At 46.4% G+C, this 20548-nt stretch overlaps 1 protein-coding gene across 2 annotated transcripts in view; it reads left to right on the top strand.

Moving 5' to 3' along the window:
• Nucleotides 1-15577: 15577 nt before the first annotated feature.
• Nucleotides 15578-20548, top strand: part of NHS (NHS actin remodeling regulator) — a 249571-nt gene continuing 244600 nt past the window's right edge. For both annotated transcript variants that reach the window (XM_052673966.1, XM_052673967.1), the window contains exon 1: nucleotides 15578-15980. In XM_052673966.1, coding sequence (XP_052529926.1) covers nucleotides 15593-15980 — 388 coding nt within the window. In that variant the 5' untranslated portion in view covers nucleotides 15578-15592. The remainder of the gene's footprint in view (nucleotides 15981-20548) is intronic.

Consider the following 20548-nt stretch of genomic DNA (forward strand, 5'->3'; position numbering starts at 1 on the left):
GCTGTATATTTACCCAGGTAGCACACTGACCACCTACAGGACAGATCCAAGTTTCACCCTCCCTGGTAGGAAACATTGTCAGGATTCAGCAAACCGTTTGCCTCGAGTTTTCTGCATCTGCTGGCAAAGGTTCATTATTTCTTTTGCTCATTTTTGTTTATAGCGGAAAAAGAAACGTGAGGCAGCAGTGCTGTCCCTTACAAGGGAAAAACTGAAAATCCAAAGTGATCTCATGACTCCAAACAGAATCAGATGATAAGCCTGGGAAGCTTACCCAGCTATGATGGTGCCTTGTACCAATCAACAGCTCAGGATTAGTAGGATTAAAGTAAATCTTATTTCTGGCCATCCATGTCTGAATTTCAGTTTGGCATTTGGTCAACAAAGCAACCGCCTTTTGCAAGGTAGTGTGACAAATTTCTTTTTCCATAAACATTATGGAAAAAAAAAAAAAAAAAAAAAGGATGTGAAAAGGATGTTCTTGAAAAGTCTCTGAAGTGCTCTGTACTATCTGTTGAGATGGTGCTAAAATTGGAGCAGAACAAAATGTTCAATTTTCATCTTATGAAAGAGCACAGCAGAAGCACATCATGTCGTCTCATGCTTACATCTGTTCAGGTGAGGTAGGAGAAGCACTCCTTATACCACACCCAAGTCCTCCAGATAAAGTATTTGTATTAGTATTCTCTTTTATACCTTGTGAAAGCAATTGTGGATGAGCATTGGCTGACACACTTCAGTTCTTAGCCAGATGAAACGGGGAAGTTCAAGGGCATGAAAAGGACGCGAGTATGCACAAAAGTGAAGGAACTGGTATTTTGCAGTTGCAAAGGTGCTGAGATTGCAAGCTTTAAACAAAGAGTGATGTCCACAGCCACGTGAGAGTGCTTAGGTTTTGAATGATCTTTGCCAGCAGTCTTCCTCTTCAACAGAGACTCCATTTCTAAGAACAACAGCTTTAAATCTGATTCTTCATAGTGTTAACTTCTCAGAACGAGGACATTTCTTAAAGATCGCTCAGTGTTTTCCAGAAACTCTGCTTTCTCTTATGCTTGTGGCTAATAGTTGACTCCTGTTCAGGTACCAGAATAAGGCATGCCCCGTGAGTGAACATGTCCAAACCAGCATGGTGAAGGTGGCAGAGCATAATCCCAGCACAGGAACAAATGAACTCCAGACTCCTCCTCTGGACTATGGAGTTGCTGAGTTTGATAAATACAAATGGCTAAAAAATACACGCAATATTTATAGTAGATAGGAAATGCCAGATCTGCATTCTGAATGTCTCCAATTCCATCCCAACTCAGTGTGGCTATCTGAGGCATCAAGTATCTATTACCTGAAACCAATAGGCCTTTTTAACCTATTCCCAATGAAGCACCACTCAGGATGATTAACAGTGGTAGGGGCTGCTCTTTGAGCATTTAATTGCTGTATTTTGAAATCCCTACAAACAGGGATTTTAATATCTTGACATCAATAACCACTCCTTGAATACCTCCTCAATTCTTTGCTCTCAGTGCTGAGTGAAGAGGGAGCTACCCACTCCGTTTTATAGCCTGAACGTTTCTGAGCTGGGATGTTAGTCATTAAAAATGACAGAGCTTGACCAGTGTCACTCCATTTTACAAGAGCATAACATCTGACCCAGTGTGTATGCTTATTTTGTTCAGTTAAAACCATGCTTTTAGGAATAGGTGACTGTATACAAGGTCTGTCTGTAACTCTATCCACCCCCTGTGGCCTGAGGGCTGCTGCTGCTGCTGTCTTCTGGAAGCAAAGAGGAACAGCAGCTTTTTAATCTGAATACAATCAGGTATAAAGATTATGCTGTCGACAAACAATGTATCGTGTAACAGCCACACTCTTATAAAAGGGGATATTTTCAGTTTTATGGGAGTTTTCAGTCCAGAATGGATGCATTAGTGCAGGTTCAGTAAGAAATATAATACCAGGAGTGAATAGCAGTAAACATCTTTTCAAGGGTGAAACTCCAGGTTTAAGTGATACTTATGAAGATACAGGCCTACATTAATGTTACCAAATAGAATGAATGGGCCAGATGGTCAGATGGTACAAAAGGAGCCTTGCTCTGTAAAAAATGGAGAGTACTGATTTTGTTTATTGTTCATCACAGTTAAACGGCTTGTCCATTACGCCACCAGGGATACATCACTTTCCCTTCAGGCTTCTAATATCAAAGGTTTAATAAGAAGGAGAATATAGGGACCTCAGACAATCGTTGGATACACTGTGCTGGGACACATGGGTGTGTGCTCCTTGTGCCCCACGTGCTCTTCTGTTCACACCAACCCAAGAGCAGGCACTCATTTCACAGCTGCAGCAAGCTCTTGCTTTCGGCAGCAAGATGTTAACCCCAGGAAGGCTGGAGAACAAGGGCAAGTGCATGCATCCAAATGCACAGCCTATTTCCCAAAACTTTCCTTCCTTCCCTTGCCACGCATTTGGGCGTGGGAGCCTCTGGGATGTGTGGAGACCTCGCCAAGCTAAACACTGGAGTTCCTCCACTTTTACATTTCTACTGCAAATGAAGGAAAAGTTGTCTGAAAAGGCTTCACAACCATGACATGTCATCACCAAGACTTGCAGGACTCTCGGCGAGAGGCTGTAGGAATCTAAATGGCATCCTAACGGGAAAAGGGGCTGCTAACTGGTAACTCATTCAATCAGTGACCAAGAGCCTCCCGCCAGTGCTTGGTCTGAGGTCAAATAAAAAAGCTCTTTCACACACCTACCACTTCTTTTTGTTTCACTTCTTTGTTGTGTATATTGAGTGTTAATGACCTGAAAATTTACTTCCTATAGCCCACACACTTTGCCTTTTCACAAGATTCACTTTGACAGCTGATGTGAACTGCTCAAATTTAACTCCAGTGCATTCACAGGAGCCGTATGGATTATTCCTGGCATTTTTAGGATGTATTCGAACGTCCATAGAAGAGAAATCAGAGGCTATTCTTCAACAGTGACCCCCGCTGGAGAGCAAGCCTTAACTTTGTTCTCCTCATCTAAGGTACTAAATTAATTATGGAGAGCAAGATAAGTAGCTCTCAAGAACAATTTGTGCTTTAGTAACTCATTTCATGTAACCTAAGACCTCATGCTTGATCATTGCTGTTGCAGTGAATTTTTAATATGCTCTGCACATGGATTTTTCTGAATTGCCACTTCAGTTTGATTTCACTTTACAATGTTCAGTGTTGTATGCTTGTCAAGGCAGACTTGCAGGAACTGAATTCTGTGTCTAGTTTTGAAATGAAAACAATATTGTTGAGACATTTTGCCTGTGGTAAGATTTTTAGTATTGTGACAAACGTTGAGATAGTAACAAATGTAGGTAAGGCTGTAGGAACAAGGGTAAAAATACTGTTATTTCCTCATGCTTCTCATTTGATTGATTGACTATCAAGGCTTTATTTTATTTTTTAATTAAGAGATTAAAGACAGTTCCAAAAGCAGCATATGTGCACATCTGAATATCCTAGGTCCCACATCACTTGTTTGAACATTATTATCTTGACACATCCTCCAGACAACAGCCTCAGTGCAACATCACTGCCTTGGCATGGAATGGAAATCCCAGTGTGGTTAGCACAGACTGTGTCATAATGAACTAGAGGGAGTGCTCGTGGTTCTTTTTTGGATACTCAGATGCCTGTACAGTTTTGCCTGCTATTAAGATAGGCACAAAATAGTAAATATTCCTAATTTATAGCAATACACACACATCATGTTAAAATTAATATCCATAACAGGTGCAATATCAGCCATGGAGAAATCCACATAAGACTTCTAACCAGTACTTTAAATGCACTGGTCAGGTTGACATCATTCTTACAGGTGGAGCATCCAATAAAACTGCCACTCTAGTTAATGAAAAGGAAGGTGTTTTCTTGTGGAACATAATGGATAATGAACAGATGCTATAGTGACTTCAGAAATAGTTTCCATGCAGCAGAAATCATACATTATGATTCAGTACCATCTCCTGGGCACTGGTTATCTTCCTCGCTCTTCCTATCTTGCTAGATTGATTAAAGACAGTAATGTCCTTTATAAGCACTGTGGCTTTTATAATTCACTATGGCTTCTGGTATAATTCTATTTTTTTTTTCTGATGTTTTCCCCCCTAAAACTTATGTTCCCTCAAAATTTTCCAGGAGTCAGTTTTTATCTGCCATTCAGATGAGAAGAGCAAGAATCTCCAGGAAGTTCGCTGGAAACCCCAATATTGCTCTCTAACACAGAAGGGGTGACAATATTGTGAGGGTATCTTGCTGCAAAAGAGAGTCTGTGTCAGGGGGGTGATTTTGCAATCCTCCCAACAACATCTTAGAGTCAGTTGCAGGGAAATAAATCCATGCAAAAGGAATAAGGGCTGCATTAATTTACACAGTTCCACTCAGCTGCCCTGCTCTCAAGACCTAGCCTTTTTATTTCCAGAAATATTTATTTCACTTACTAACTTCTGGGTTATTTTTCTTTTAGCAATAAATATTCCATAACACCCAAGTTGTTTTAAACCTCTCTTCTGGCAGGAATTTAAATCTCCTGAGCTCTCTTGTTGTCTGAACAGGATTATATTAAACTTTTCGGCAGGTCTTTTGCAACATCTCTGTGAATGTCAATAAAACTAGAGCAATAAGGACCAATGAGAGAAGGTTTTGAAAATCAAAGCACTTACGTAATGCCTCAGTGTAGACTTAGGTGCTTTTCGTGCCTGTGTTTTATTTTATTTTATTTTATTTTATTTTATTTTATTTTATTTTATTTTATTTTATTTTTTGTTTGACATACAGTTGTATAATTTTGATAATACTTGTTTACTAATGATTTTCAATTAAAAATATTTAATTGAAGATATCTAGCTATGTTACATGCTGAAGCAAAACAGACCAGCTACCCTGGCCCCAGTACTTTCTTTCTCTTTTCACCTCTGTATATGTAGTTGGCTTTCATAATGTTCACAAGTATGTTGGGTTTTCTGATATGAGGCCTCATCACTGTCTATCTGATACTGCGTATAGGGAAAAAATGCATTTCAGAGAATGGATTTGTGAGTAATAAGGTAAGCCACCTCTTACAAGCAATTGCAAGTGCCTATATAGCATATTTGAGATCTTAAAAACACTTCAAATTACTTTCTTCAGGACAAGTGCCAAGTATTTATTAAAAGGTTATCCTTCACTCTGTCCTTGTTGTGTCTTATGGGTGTCTATAAATAGTGGCAGGCTTCATGGACTAATCACCCTTGGCTTCTCTTCTACAAGTCACGAATGTTGCAGCAATAAAGGTGTTTTTTTCACAGAATCACAGAATCACAGAATTGTAGGGGTTGGAAGGGACCTCCAGAGATCATCGAGTCCAACCCCCCTGCCAAAGCAGGTTCCCTACAGCAGGTCGCACAGGTAGGCATCCAGGCAGGTCTTGAACATCTCCAGAGAAGGAGACTCCACCACCTCCCTGGGCAGCCTGTTCCAGTGCTCCGTCACCTCACTGTAAAGAAGTTCTTGCGCACATTTGTGCTGAACTTCCTATGCTGCAGTTTCCAGCCGTTTCCCCTTGTCCTGTCTCCACTCACCACTGAAAACAGTCTGGCCTCGCCATTCTGCCCCCCACACCTCAGATATTTATAGACCTGGATCAGGTCCCCTCTCAGTCTTCTTTTCTCAAGGCTGAACAGACCCAGATCACTCAGCCTTTCCTCATAGCAGAGATGCTCCAGGCCCTTCACCATCTTCGTGGCCCTCCGCTGGACTCTTTCCAAGAGATCCTTGTCTTTTTTGTACTGGGGAGCCCAGAACTGGACACAGTACTCCAGATGAGGTCTTACCAGGGCAGAGTAGAGGGGGAGGATCACCTCCTTCGATCTGCTGGACATGCTTTTTTTAATGCACCCAATGTTTCCTTTAAAACAAAAAGTGATTAATTAACGGACGGATTTTCTCAGTAAAGGAGATACTCAGCTTCATGAGGGGTAGAGTCTCCTTGAACACGACTACATTTCAGTGCATGTATGAGGAATCAGAGAGCTCACTCAGGCTGGTTTGAACAGATGGAATCCCAAGTCTAGTTGGGAGGCTTTCTGTGCATTACCAAAACTCTTTTAATAGCCTCTTGTTTCTGCACCTGCAGGAAATAACGTGTCATCTGCCAAAACCCAAATTTCAAGGATTAGCTAATAATATTTTCTTTGAAAAAGAGAACTGATTCTTAACCAGTATCATGAGTCTTTGAAGTCTCTGTAATCTATTTTCCCTGCCTGCTTTAATGAGCCTTTGAATGTTACTCTGCAATTTCTTTTTTTTTTTTTTTAATTTGGTGGGGGAAGGAGATGCACATTCTCTTTTCTCCGAAGAATTTTAAAAATTCATTACTGCAAATAACTTTCACAATGCCAGAACACTAAGTTATGCAGTATCCTCCGAGTGCATCTGCGGTAAATAAATCACGGCTTTGCTGGATTCATCATTTCAGAGGTTAATGAGATGTAGAAGAAAATCCCAATTAACTCAGATCTGAGTTCGGGTCTCTTTTCTTACCATGTAGGCCAGTTATCAGTGGAGTTTCTCAAGGTTCTATTTCCTGCACTAGCCTGTTTTTTAATGGACTGAGAACACGTATGCCCATGCTGTTGTTTCAACAATGTCAATGAAATTAGCGAATTTAACTTAAAACCAGTTAGCCTTGGAATCTGTAGTAGGTAATGAAGGATAGCATGGAGCTTGGAAGAGCCTTTTAGGGTCAGATATTGTGATGGGTTTTACAGATAGCAAGCTCCTTGATCTTATACCATGCTTCACCCCTTTCTGTGAGTGCAGACATAGACTGGACTGTCTTTCATGACCGTCCACTGATATTCCCTTATTTCATGGAATGATGGAATCACAGAATCATTGAGATTGGAAGAGACCACTAAGATGATCCAGTCCAACCACCAACCCATCACACCGTGCCCACTGACCACGTCCCTCAGTGCCACATCCACACGGTTTCTGAACACCTCCAGGGACAGTGACTGCACCACCTCCCTGGGCAGCCTGTGCCACTGCCTCGCTGCTCTTTTGGAGAAGAAAGTTTTTCTAATATCCAATCTGAACCACCCCTGGCACAACTTGAGACCATTCCCTCTTATCTTATTGCTGTTACCTGTGTGAAGAAACTTCTTTCCCCCCCCCCCCCCCCCCTTGCTATAGTCTCCTTTCAGGCAGTTGTAGAGAATGGTAAAATCTCCCCTGTGCCTCCTAATTTACACTGATATGGGTAGTTTGTTTGATTCCAGTGCATTTATTACGGAGTCTCACCCACCACTGACCAGCAGCAGCTCTTTGTCCTGCTTGCCCACCAAGTGTGTGTGCTGGCACGTGCTGTGGTTGCATCAGTGAATACATCTCACCTCCCCATGGCATGGAGGTCTCTCCACAGCCTGGTGTGGCTGCAGATGAGGAGCAGAGCTCCTGAAGCACCTAGCTAGGCTCTGCAGGCTGTTTTGCTTGGCGGCCCAGCTCTACCTCTCTCTGTATCTGCACGACCACAACCACAGACACGCTGCTGATACCTCCAGACATGGGCGAGCAGGCCCTGGCCTGTGCAACTTCTTCGTTAGTGTTGCTTGAAGCCATAATTATATAATATGAGAGGGTTTTCCTCTTGCCAGCAGACAGAGTTAATGTTCAAAATCCAAAGTAATAATTTTAAGTATATTGCAGCTCAGCTGTAAACAGGATAAGGCTGATTTTTTTTTCTATAGACAATGAACAGAGCCCATTAGCAAAGCACAGAAGGAGCAGACATAAAGGTGAGTACCTGTATAATAGCTTTGTTTATCCCTAAAATAAATGTAGACTCTAATGACATTCTATTATTTAACGTGTTTCCGTATCTCTCTCAAGCCCAAAAATGATCTTTTCAGTTCTGCTACCATATTTTTTTCTTGTTTAAGAGCAGATGATTAATTCTGCTTCTATAAACTTTGTTTGCCTTTGAAATGATAATCACCTACTCCATCAGACTTTTCCTAGTATGGTGCATTTTCAGAGCACTTAAAGTATTACTAGTTTGGTAAATGAAACAGGGAGCTGATTTGACTGGCCACAATGAGCCCATGAGTTATCTCAGATTAAAAATGGTTTACATCATCAGAAGGAGCTTCTGTGGAAAAGCCAGGGCAGTGCTGAACATTGCCACGTGCCAGATCTGCCAAAGAGCACAAGCTTGGATCAGAATTGATATTAGGAAAAATTCCTTCTCCAAAAGAGTGGTGAAGCATTGGAACCCAGGGAGGTGATAGAATCACTGTCCCTGGATGTGTTCAAGGAACGTGTGGATGTGGCACTGAGGGATATCATTTAGTGGGCAATATTGGTGGTAGGTGACAGTTGGACTGGAATATCTTAGAAGCTTTTTCCAACCTTAGTGTTTCTATGATTCATGCAGTGCTTTGCTACAGGAGTTAAAACACCAGCGCTTGGGGTGCCTTCCCGCCCAGCTGGTGGAGGGTTGGTGCCAAGCCACTGTGCATAAAGTTTCTCTTTTTGTCTCCATTGTGGACAAAGAGGTGGAAAAAGGAATTAGCCCACCTACTGTGCAATTGCTTATCTTTTGTTATTTTGATTTCTTTGAAAACCAAAGATTTACTTCTGGCACACAAGCATTTATTCGTAATGGAAACCCATGCCGATGGAAAGAATACGTGTAGAGCAGCATGAGTTTTTGCAGTGACCTACCCCAATGGTCTTCAAATCTGATTTGCTCCCTTTTTTGTTATTTTATACTGCTGGAGCATGGACTTTCTGATAAATTAAATTGTCACACAGAGCTGGAATATGGTCTGCAGGATGCAGACCAGGGTTTGTAATACCCAGACAGGCTCTTCCACACTGCTCTCTAAAGTCTAAATTGGCCTGATTCGCGCCCAGCTTTCCTCTGCTGGGATCCAAACAAACGCTTGCCCAAAAACACTGGATGATGACTGGCACAGGGCTTTGTGAGTAAATTTGTGATGTGGGCCTACCTAGCTCAAAAATACAAAGCTAGCTTACTGAGTACAGTACTCAGCACAAGCAGCATCTGGGGCTGGGTGATGTGAGGTTGTGCTACAGCACAGAAACATGCAAGTGAGCTGAACAGCCATCCCAGCAGAACTGGAGTTCCCCATTTGGGGAGAAGCAGTAGGAAGCACAGAGACACCAACACGACCTGGTCTCCTCCTCTTCTCACCTCCTCACTGTGAGCATAAAATCTGTCCTTTTACTGCTCTTGTTTTTGTGACATGAACTGTGAGCTGGTGGATTTTGATTTGGTTGATTCATCTTCTTTTTATTTTGCACATATTCTCCAGAGAAGAATCTGAAACAAGGAAGAAAGGGATAAGCACCAGAGTATAGAAACTTCAAATTACTTCCACATTTAGACTGCATGATAGAATGCTAGAGCACATTCAGCATGCAACTGGCACTTGCCAAATTATTTTGGGAAGTGTGAAAAACGCATGTTGTTAATATTGAACAAATGATCTTCTGTGGATGCTGGGGTTTTCACTTTCTGTTCCCAATAAATCTTCCTTTCTCTTCACCAGTTTTACTCCCACTGTCCCGATACAGGCAAAGTGTCAGATGAGGTCAGCCAAGTCCTGAATCAAGACTACTGCAGCACAAACGGATGTGTACAAACTGCCAGGTGCCAGCAGGAGAAATTAAAGAGAACAGTGAAAATATCCACTGTGTGCTGGTTAAACCCCCACTGCTAACAAATCAAGTGTAATTAAGGAGTCAGAGCAACAAAGAGGTGGATGAATTTCTCACTGAAAGGAAAACATCTTCTTTCTCCCTTACTCTTCCCTTCAGTGAATTACTGGTTTTTTTTTTTGTAACAAATAGATTATTTATGTTTACCACTTTTTTTTTTTTTTCTTTTTAATCATGATTTCATAAAGTAGAACTTCATTTTGATTTGGTCTTGAGATGACTGCACTTTCTTAACCATTATTATGTAGGTTGTTTCAAAGGTGACTTGTGTTTATTTCCACAGAAACAACAACAGAAACAAAGAGCACAATAATACTATTTGATAGAGCAAATTCTCAGCTACAAAAAAACTCTGTTTTTCAACACAGTCACCACCAGGAGCTGTGCATTTTCATCACTAACGAACAAGAGAATCTCATAACAATCTGCACCAGCAGACATGACCCACTGTTGCTGTCACCACTGCTGAAATGCACCAGCCACCCCTCACTGTGCTCACGTCCTCTGGTTGGTCTCCATAAACATTCAGCAGGCACTGATGAATATCAATGGCTGTCATTTTTTCTGCACGGCTGAATTCAGTGATACTCCTTTGCTTCATACACACTTCTGTGTCAGATGCCATTTTGTCAGACTGCCCCTCTGCTCTCACGTGGCAGCATGTAATGGGACACTGGTGGGAAGCTTCAGCCTCTACTGCCATGCCACCAACATCTGCCTCTGATGTCATGAGTCAACATCATAACACAGGAGGCATTTCTTTGGGAGCAGCCCTCATATTTTTAAAGGCCCAAATGATAACAGTATTAAAACACATTTCTTTTTTCCCTCTTTGTCTTATCCTTCTGCTGGAAGTCAATATGTCTTTCTGGGATGAGAAAGAATGCACAACTAATACTGGCATTGAAGGAAATTACAGCGTTTGCTGTTCAGGGGGTGCTCCAGTGAGTTTTTCCTAACTTGCAATGTCAGGTAGTAGTGATGGAAAACATTAAGTTGATATGCACTTAACATGAACTCACTAGAGAGATAAGGAAATTTCCTTATTAAAATAGACATTTCTTAGTAATAAAACTCAATTATCATGTCAGCCTTGACTTAAGGCACATTTTAAAGAAGGTGTCAATTTAATAATCACTCCTCAATTTGAAATGTCATCCCTACTCTGGTTGCAAGTAAACTTTGTAACAACTATAATTAAGAGAAAGGGAGTTAACTTTCAGTTTTTAATTGTTTTGCCTGCGCTACATGATTTGCAGCAGCATGTGGAGCCCAATTATCCATTTTGCTACAGGTACACTGCTGCGAGCCCTGCATTTTTCCTACTTAAAGCAATGACTAAAGCAGTGGGGTCATAGTTTAAGGGTGAAGAGGATTATGATAACACAAACACTAACAAATAGCAGAAAGGGCAGTAGCAGGCTGGGTTGGGATGGGAGCTGGTGACAGCACACATGTGGCAGGAGAAATCCAGAGGGAGAGGAAAGAGAAATTGACACTGAGAAACACCACAGCTTTGATTCTCATACAGCTGCTCACAGGGAAGCGGGAGGAGGGTTGGGAGATAGCTTTGCCGAGGGTCACAGAATTATTTTTCTCAAGGAAGTGTGAGGAACGAGCTGCCCAGGGAGGTGGTGGACTCATGTCCCTGGCGGTGTTTAAGAGGTGTGTGGAGGAGGTGCTACAAGATATAATTTAGTAGCTTAATGGGTAGTGATGGTGATAGGATGGTTGGACTAGATGATTTTGTAGTTCCTTTCCAACCTTGTGATTCTATAATTCTAGGAAGAAGTGTGCCCAGGTCTGGAGGACAAGCGAAAATTCCATCTGCACAGCAGTACTGTGATGGTAAACAGAGAGCAAGAGTGTATCTGTAAGTACTGAGATTGTGAGGGAGAGAATGGACGCCCACACCTAGCAGCTCCTAGAAGAGACTTATGGTCTCTTGCCTTCTTTGAAAACACTTTGGATAGCTATTGTGCTAATAAAGTCATATGGAAGTGGGAGCTAGAATGGAAAAGACGTGTGCCTCAGTACATCAGCTCTGTTGCCATCAAAGACCATATAATATTGAAGGAGGAAATCCCCTTGGTGTCCAGAACAGAAGAGTGTTTTGGCAAACATAAGACATGCTGTGTAAAGCTGAGCTGCCAGCATTTTGCCTGACTAAGCCATTCAGACCCAGCAAGCCTCTTCGGTAAAATTATTTCTCAGCTACAATTCTGTTTTGGACATGATCTTAACATGTTCAAGCTGAAACAAACAGGCAGGGCTGTGAAACCTAAATGAGCAGGTCCCGACTCACACTGGAGTGCCTGGCTGTGCTGCCTTCCTGCCTAATGGGGTTCTATTGTTAATGCGGCCTTGGTGTGATCAATGGATGTCACTCTGGTCTAAGCACAGAATGGCAGCTGAGCCTTGAGGACAGTTTCTGAATGAGGATGCTTTTTGCTAGCCTGAGCGGATACAGGTTTGGTAATGTGCTGCCTGTGACATCTTTGCTGGGAATAAATACATGATATATTAGTGGGGCTAGCATCAGTGATGACAGATACTACATTATGGTCAAAAGGCCACAATTTCATTAATATGATGCCTGAAGGCATCTTCCTGACAGTCGGGCAAACAGGGGGAAATGACAATAGCCTGAAGCACTCATCAGCCTCTCCTCTCTTTTTGGCGCTGTGGAGTGAGGCATACTGCAGCAGGCCAGAGCCAAGCTGGACAAGATTGCCCAGCCTCACCTGCCTGTCTCCTGCACTCACTGCACCAGAGAACCACAGATTCCTTGTGATCTATCAGTGGTCCTGCCGCCACCTCCATTAGCATGGAGCTGCCCTGCTAGTGTCACTGTCAAATCACGTCTCAGTAGGGATGTCAGCAGTAAATGCAAACTGGAGGAGGAGCACAGCTGTAGCATGGGGGTAAAGGCCGAGAAGCTGCACAGCGGCTGCTGCGCTGTATGACCAATGGGTGCAGGACAGCACAACAGAAGGCTTTTCCTGCAATAAATAACCGAAATGAAACATTTTCACAAGTTCATCTCTGTTCATGACTGATACTCTTACTGATGTGTCTGTCACTGGGGTCTGCAAGTGTGTCTTGAAATCTACTGGTGCAGAAGGTTGCCCTGGGCTGATATGTTCACAAAGGAGCACCTTGGGGTACAATCACAGAATTACAAAATAGTTTGGGTTGAAACGGATCTCAAAGCCCACCCAGCCCCAACCCCTGCCATGGGCAGGGCTACCCTCAGCTGCCGAGGGCCCCATCCAACCTGGCCTTGAGTGCCTTCAGGGATAGGGCACCACAGCTTCTCTGGGCAGCTGTGCCAGCTCCTCACTGCTCCCTGAGTAAAAAATTTCCTCTCAACATCTAAACTAAATCTCCCCTCTTTTAGTGTAAAGCCATCCTCCCTGTCCTGTCCCTATCAGACAGTGTAAAAGGTCAGTTACCCTTCCATTTAAAAGATCTCTTTTAGTACCAGAAGGCTACAATGAGGTCTCCAAAGAGCTTTCTCTTTTTCAGGCTGAACAATCCCTGACTTCATCTGAGAGGTGCTCCAGCCCTCTGAGCATCTTTGTGGCCCTGCTCTGGACTCTCTCCAGCAGCTCCTCATCATTCTTGTGCTGGAGCCTCAGGCCTGGAAGTAGTGCTGCAGGTGGGACCTCACAAGGGCAGATTAGAGGGGACAATCCCCTTCCTCTCCCTGCTGGCCACCCCTCTTCTGATGCAGACCAGGATGCAGTTGGCCTTCTGGGCTGCAAGCACATACTGTTAACTGAATTTTAACTTCAGCCCATGGCACTCTGGTGCCCTGCAGTCATGACAGGGGGACAGGCCTGTTGGAGAGGCTCTTCAGAGGGGAGGTAAGTAATGAAAAACTAAAAAAATAATGGCAACAAGTCATAGAGGGCAGGATGGAAATGCTACAGGACCTCCAAAATGAAAATGTACTCAGTACGATGGAGAGTCACAGCATTGGCAGGACCTGTCTTTCATACAAGTGGACCACTGACATTGGCTGTGTTTGACTGTGTGCACTGGCCCAAATCAGTGGCTCATAAGGATGTCTAAGAGAGATGCAGGGTGAGTGCCTGACAGTTGCTTCCCTAAATGCCAGGTTTTATCCTTGATGAGGGTTATTATGTTGCTTCCTGCATGTTTCACTCCCAAGTTTGTGTTTTCTGAGCCCACTCCAATTTGGGTGGCTGCTGTTCCTTCCATAGCATTAAAACTTAGCCTTCTCATTCCCTGCCCCATTAATGAAACTCACGTGAAATATTAAAACACATTTCAGTGGATAATGAATAACACACTTCGACTCTCTTGGGTGGGAAGAGCAGTACAGCTCATGCTCTGTTACTGAGGATAAAAACCACCCTACTGCAGAAGAAGCTCTGGCGTAAGGGATACAGTGACTTTAACAGCTCTGATCAGATCTGTGACGGGCTTAGGGCACACGAAGCCTCTGTGCCAAAAGCTAGCACTGGGTCCAGCCCAGTGGGTCAGCTCTGCAGAAGGAGCTGTGTAGCTGGCTGCGTGCCCCTGGAGCAGCTCCCTGCACTCAAAGAGCCCAATGTGTGCACCTGTGAACTGGCAGTGACCACAGGTCACAGGACAGCCCACATCATCACTCAGAGGCTGGTGACACATTGGAACAGGTTGTCCAAGGAGATTGTGGATGCCCCATCCCTGAGGCATTCAAGGCCAGGCTGCATGTGGCTCTGGGCAACCTGGTCTGGTGGTTGGCGACCCTGCACATAGCAGGGGGGTTGAAACTAGATGAACATTGTGGTCCTTTTCAACCCAGGACGTTCTGTGATTCTATGATTCTATCATCATGGCATGCATGTGCCAGCGTGACAAGTGGACAAGCAGGCAAGCATAATCCAATTTTTCCCAGATGTAGAATGTCAGCCCGGGGAAGGGCTGTCCTTCCACAGTAGCTTTTTCTGTGCTGTCTGCAGCTGCATGCTTACCACCAATAATTTAGAAGTCCAGACTTCATGCCAACTCGCTCCAAGGACTGCAAAGAAGTAAGCTCGGACACTGTGCAAGAAGCAGCACTCCCATCTGACTCCAGCCCACCTTCCCCATTCCTGGAGGCGCTCATGGCCAGGTTGGATGGGGCCTGGGCAGCCTGAGCTGGTGGGCGGCAGCCCTGCCCACGGCAGGAGTAGGATCTCGATGATCTTTCAGGTTCCTTCCAACCTAAGCCATTCTACAATTCTGTAATACCCAAGACAGCTTCCCAGAGGGTGGCTCCACGCGTGGGACCACGGAACACCCCGTCCTGTACGGGACTCCCGAGGATCCCCGAGTCCCATCTCCCCGCAGACCCACCCCAAACCCCAGAATTCCAGACCTGCGAGACGCCCCAGGGCACTTCCCGAGAGTCAGGGCCGCGGTGCTGCGGCCGGCTCCCACGGCTGCCCCCGGCTCCGGATCCCGGGGCGCTGCGGGCCCTCCGGCGCCTCCTGGCGGCGGCCCCGGCCCGCCCCCGCCCCCGCCCCGCCGCCTCGCTCCTCCTCGCGGCCGCGGGATTCCTCTCGCCGGGTTTTCGGGCCGCCCCTTCACACCCGCCGCCGGAGCGGGACGGCGCGGCGTGCGGGCGGGCGAGGGAAGGAGGGAGAGAAGGAGAGAGGGAGGCGGCGCGGATGCTCCCCGGCTCCCCGCGGCGGCAGCGGCGGATGCTCGGCGGCCGGCGGCAACGCAGGAGCTCGGCGCGTAGCCGGAGCCCGGCGATGGGCGGCCGCGCGTGAGGGCGGCGGGGCAAGGGAGCAGCGATCCCCGCGAGCGAGCCGCGCGCCGAGGGCTCGGCCATGCCGTTCGCCAAGCGGACGGTGGAGCCGCAGCGGCTGTGCCGGCGGCAGCCCGCCGCCTCCGTGCTGGAGGAAAGCCGGGGCGCGGAACCGCCGCCGCGGGACCCGCCGCCGGAGGAGCCGGGGGCGGCGGGCGAGGGCGCGCAAGCGGCCGGCGGCGAGAGGGAGGCGGCGGTGCTGATGGTGCTGGACCTGTGCGCCGTCAGCAACGTGGCCCTGTCGCGGATCCTCCGGCAGCTCTCCGACGTGGCTCGGCACGCCTGTACCCTCTTCCAAGAGGTCGAGGCTGACATCCAGGGCACCCACCGCCGCGTCCGGGCGCTGCACGGCCGCATCGCCGGCCTCCAGGGGGCCGTGCGCGGCCTCGACCCCAAGCAGGAGGCAGTGCGTGAGTACCGCGGCTCGGGGCGGGCGGGAGCCGGCGGGGAGCGGAGCCCGTGGGAAGGGGCCGGGGGGCGCGGGTCGGGCCGGTGGGTGCCGCCGAGCGCCGCCGCGCCGCCGGCGGGAGGGATGATGTCAGTGGTTTGCGCCTTACATAAGGAGCGGCTGCCCGGCTCTCCGGGCGCATCTTCTGCAGCCGGGGAGGGGGCCGGAGCCGCTCTGCGGGTGCCCGGGAGGAGTCTGAAGGAGCACGGAGCTCCGTCCCCAGGGTTTTCTCTCTTTGCTGCCGGTCCCCTTCCCGGGCACGTTTGCCTTTCCCTTAGACGTGTCTCTGACTTTCCGATAGAGACATGAAGCTCTGAAGTAGAAATCAAAGCGCCGCGTCTTTATCCAGTTTTCAGAGCCATATAAAATAAGGAAGTTTGGTTTATGACTTCGTTCTGTTTAAAGAGCAGCCCGACGAGCCGGGGAGGCGGGAAAAGGAGGGGAAGGAAAGGATGAGGGCAATACGCGACTTCTGTTCTGAGCAATAAGTGCTTAAATCCTGCTGCCTCTCCACCCGAGCCATAAAAGCGGTGACAGGCTGCGCAGTCCTATCCGCTGCGTTCTGCTGAACATGGCTCGTGTTTACAGCAGCGGAATGATTCTGTGCTCTCACTGACGCATACGCTTCCCAAGTGCTCCCGAGTGTTTTCTCATAGGTAGGGCTGCGGACTGGAGGTGATGAGTAGCAGGGATCGCTGCTGGTCCTGCACTCATCGTATCTGCCTTAGAAACAGCAATGGTTTCGGTGGGGAATTTGGTTCGGGTTTTGCCTACTGCTGCTCCCATCACAATCCCGTGGATCTGGTGAGAACAGGGAGATGAATTTACGCTGGAGTAAGGGAGAGTACGCCTTCCTCTCATCGTTTTCAATGAGTGTGCCATTTAAAAAAAAACGTGCACTGCACTGCCTTTTGGGAGTGGTGTGCAATAGAAGTAACTCCTTTAGGATCAGCGGAGCTGTGCCTATTAACACCGTCGAGCCTTAAGCGTTCAAAGGTATCTAAACTGGATCCTTGGCTGCTGGCACGGTGACTTTGCTGGGGAAGGGTTCCATACACCAACTCCAGCTCAGCCTGACGGAGGCTGCCTGTGGTTTCAGGACAGGGGTGCAGTCAGAGCAGAGTGCCGGACTGTTGATTGGGAACTGTGGGGAGAGGGAGGGCTGGCGGTGTGCTGAGGGAACGGACTGGGAAATGGAATTCCTCGGGTCGCTTTCTCATTTGAGCTGAGTAACTGTGCCCGTACATTTGTGTGAGAGCTGAGCCGAGCCTTTTTAATCCGCACGGCTTTTTTTTCTTTGTGAACTGTGCAAGTGCAGCTTGTTTTCAAATCACGGTGCGAAGCCTTGATATTACAGCGCAGTTATGTCATGTGCTTAATTAGAGAGTTTGGCTTTTCCCCTGTGATGATCTATGCAGGATCTGCCGCTTCATCATTCTTTTTTACTTTGAGCCCTCCTCTCCTTAGGAGGGAAGAGACTTATGGCCATGACCCCCCCCTCGGCTGCCTGCTGATCCTTCTCTCACCCTGCACACAGCATGCGTGGTGCAGTGCCGCCGGCAGGGCTGCAGATGTCCCCGGGTCTGGTGACCAAGAGCTCCGTGCAGCTCTGTCCCAAGCGCTGTTTGCCCTCCAGAGGTGTGCATCCTGCCCGCAGCCCACAGCTACTTGCAGGCACAGCACCCAGCCTTATCCTCTCCGAGCAGCCCTGGGCTGCACGTGCTTTTGACAGGAACGGCTCTGTCCCCATCCAATGGGCATGGTTAGTCTGCTTCTTTGCTTGCTTCTGGATGCTTTTATTCTCAGTCTGGTGCTGAACTGTTTGCATAATGCTACATCTGAACATCTCAGCTGGACCTGGAGCTGAGCTACACTGTTCTACTCATCTGCCTGTCATCCTCCAAATCCATACACACCCGCAGCACCTCCTGCTGGCCCACGGACTGCTCAGCATTCCCAAGGACCAGATACAAAAGCCCTACGGGAAGCTGCCGTCCTTGCTGTAGTGTATAATGCTAGCGTGCATTCTCCTTTCTGGGCTGACACCTCCTCCATTGTTACTTTCAGCAGGACTGTGCTCATGTTTGTTTTAGACATGCTGTGCCTACATAACCAATTCTTGGCAGTGTTTCACTCAAGTCATGGCACCCAGTTATAAAATCATTAAGGTTGGAAAAGCCCTCTAAGACCATCTAGTCCAATCACCAACCCATCACACCACTGACCACGTCCTTCAGTGCCACATCCACTGTCCCCTCCAGGGACAGTGACTCCACCACCTCCCTGGGCAGCCTGTGCCACTGCCTCATCACTCTTTCATAGTATATATTTTTTCCTAATATCCAAACTTAATCTGCCCTGATGAGACTTGTAAGGCCCTTCCCTCTAGTCTAATTACTATTACCTGGGAGAAGAGGCCGACGCCCACCTCACTGCAATCTCCTTTATTCTCATCAAAGCAACGGCAAGCATGGGCGCCCAGGACAACTAGGCTCACAGTCTGGTCATGTGGTCTGCATGCTACATCTAACACTAACTCAAAACCAGCTGGAGATTTGGGCTTTGCAACATGGAATAAGTTGGTGGTAGGTATGCACCTGCTGTACGTGGGATGGTCATGCTGAACTTGCTGTGCACCAGTAGTCAGGGATGCTGGGCTGCTTGATGTGTATGCTGAGGTGCTGTGTGCTGGCATGTGAGCAGAACAGCTGTGTAGCCCAGCCATGCATTTTTAAAATACTGGCTTAAAACGACCAGGCTACTTCGGCACAGCGAGACATTCTTGATGTAACACCAACTGCAGCATGGTGGTTTGAGAATAATGCTACCAGACATGCCCTAGATATGGAGCTATGACATTTGAAGGCCTTTTTCTCCATGCCTTGTGAGCAAGCTGGGTTCTCCCTTGTGATGAAGAGGTGGCCTAGGTGAGGAAAAGGAATGCTGGGCAGCCCCATCAGGGGAGCTCCTGGGGGCAGTGGTTACACCTTAGCCTGCGCCAGTCTTTGGTAGCTGCAGACATAATACCAAGGGAAGAGATCAGGAAGGTGCTCTCTTGCAAACAGTAGCATATTTTACACTGGAAGTTATTTATTGTTACATTCAATTGAGTTCAGGGACTATTAACAGCAAATTGAAATGAATTGATTACAGCATGCTTCTACTAATGCTTATCAGTATGGCTGTCATTTTCATGAGGCCTTTCCATTCTCAGCTTTGTTGCTACTGAAGTAGTGAAGATTTGCAAGCCTGGATATTCTTTGCTTTAAGAGAGCTGCCTGAACTGCTCTGCTGAGCTGATGTTCAAGGTATTTACCTATGTATCTCTTGTTTTAGCCGCTGTTCAGAAAGTGCATTTGGAAGATCTTGTTAGACACAATAAGGGATGGATTGTGGGCAGTCACGGGCAGGTCATCTTCAGAAACACCAGGTCTCTCTCTCCTGCCTTCCCAGATGCTGCTGGTCCTTTCATCTTTCTTACAAGCCTCTGGACAGCTACCACCCTGCAAATAGAAGTCGTTTCCCACCCTCTGATTGGAAGAGAAACTAGAGTGAGAAATGTTTTCCTGCTCAGCTCATGAACAAACTGCTTTGCCCTTCTGCCAGTCTAAATACTTTGTTACTTTTCGTCGCATTCAGCTCCGGGCTCTGCTTCTAAAGCAGAACCATGTGGGAGTGACATGATTGTTGTCAATCTTGCTGTTGCTTAGAGTTTTCTTATTAACAGCAAGAGAAATGAGCAGCGTGATATCAGTTTCATAATCTCGGTGGCACAAGAATGCAGGAGAAGTGCTGGATTTCGGTGTAGACATGGGGCTGAGTGCCTCTTTTTGTATTTAGAATGATGATTTCTCAGTCCAGGGGACTACAGATCTGGTGGTCTAAGTGGAAACTGATGGTGTTAGCCCTCTCATTTTTTGAATAATCAGTGTGACCAGAGAGCAGGTTCTTAAAGCCCTAGTTAACAAGATCCTGTTTGCACCCTTGGCATCCTTGAGAATTCCATGCATTCCTGGCTTTCTTTCTGTAAGCATCAATGTGTTACCAGAAGCAAATATTTCTAAAAGCAGTGGCCTTTCCAGCAGTTGTCTCATAAAGGACTTCATGGCATCACTTTTCTATTCCCAATTTTCCTACATGCTTGCATTTATTGATACAGCTGATTAGGAACATGGACATCCCCTATATTACTCTCGTCATCAGAACCTTTTTCCTCCTTATGGATGTGACGGTATTGAGGTAAAACAGACAACTGTGAACTGCTCCTTTATTATTTTAGACTGTGCATTAATTTATTCTGTTTCATTGAAACTGGTTACTGGAAACATCCTGTATAGTTTCACTTTTGCTTTTGGTCTGTTTCATTGGGCTTTCTAGATGGTTGTTTTCTTGGTGGTGGTGGTTTGGTTTTTCATTTTTTTATTTATACATGGTTATAATGCACTGCTGTTTGGGTTTTGAACACTGCAGGGAAATATTTAATCAATTGTAAGGTTTTCGTGTATCTTCTGCTGCAATTCTACCATTTTC

This window comes from Tympanuchus pallidicinctus, unplaced genomic scaffold (genome assembly GCF_026119805.1).
Source record: "Tympanuchus pallidicinctus isolate F22 unplaced genomic scaffold, pur_lepc_1.0 scaffold14, whole genome shotgun sequence".
Classification (NCBI taxonomy): domain Eukaryota; kingdom Metazoa; phylum Chordata; class Aves; order Galliformes; family Phasianidae; genus Tympanuchus; species Tympanuchus pallidicinctus.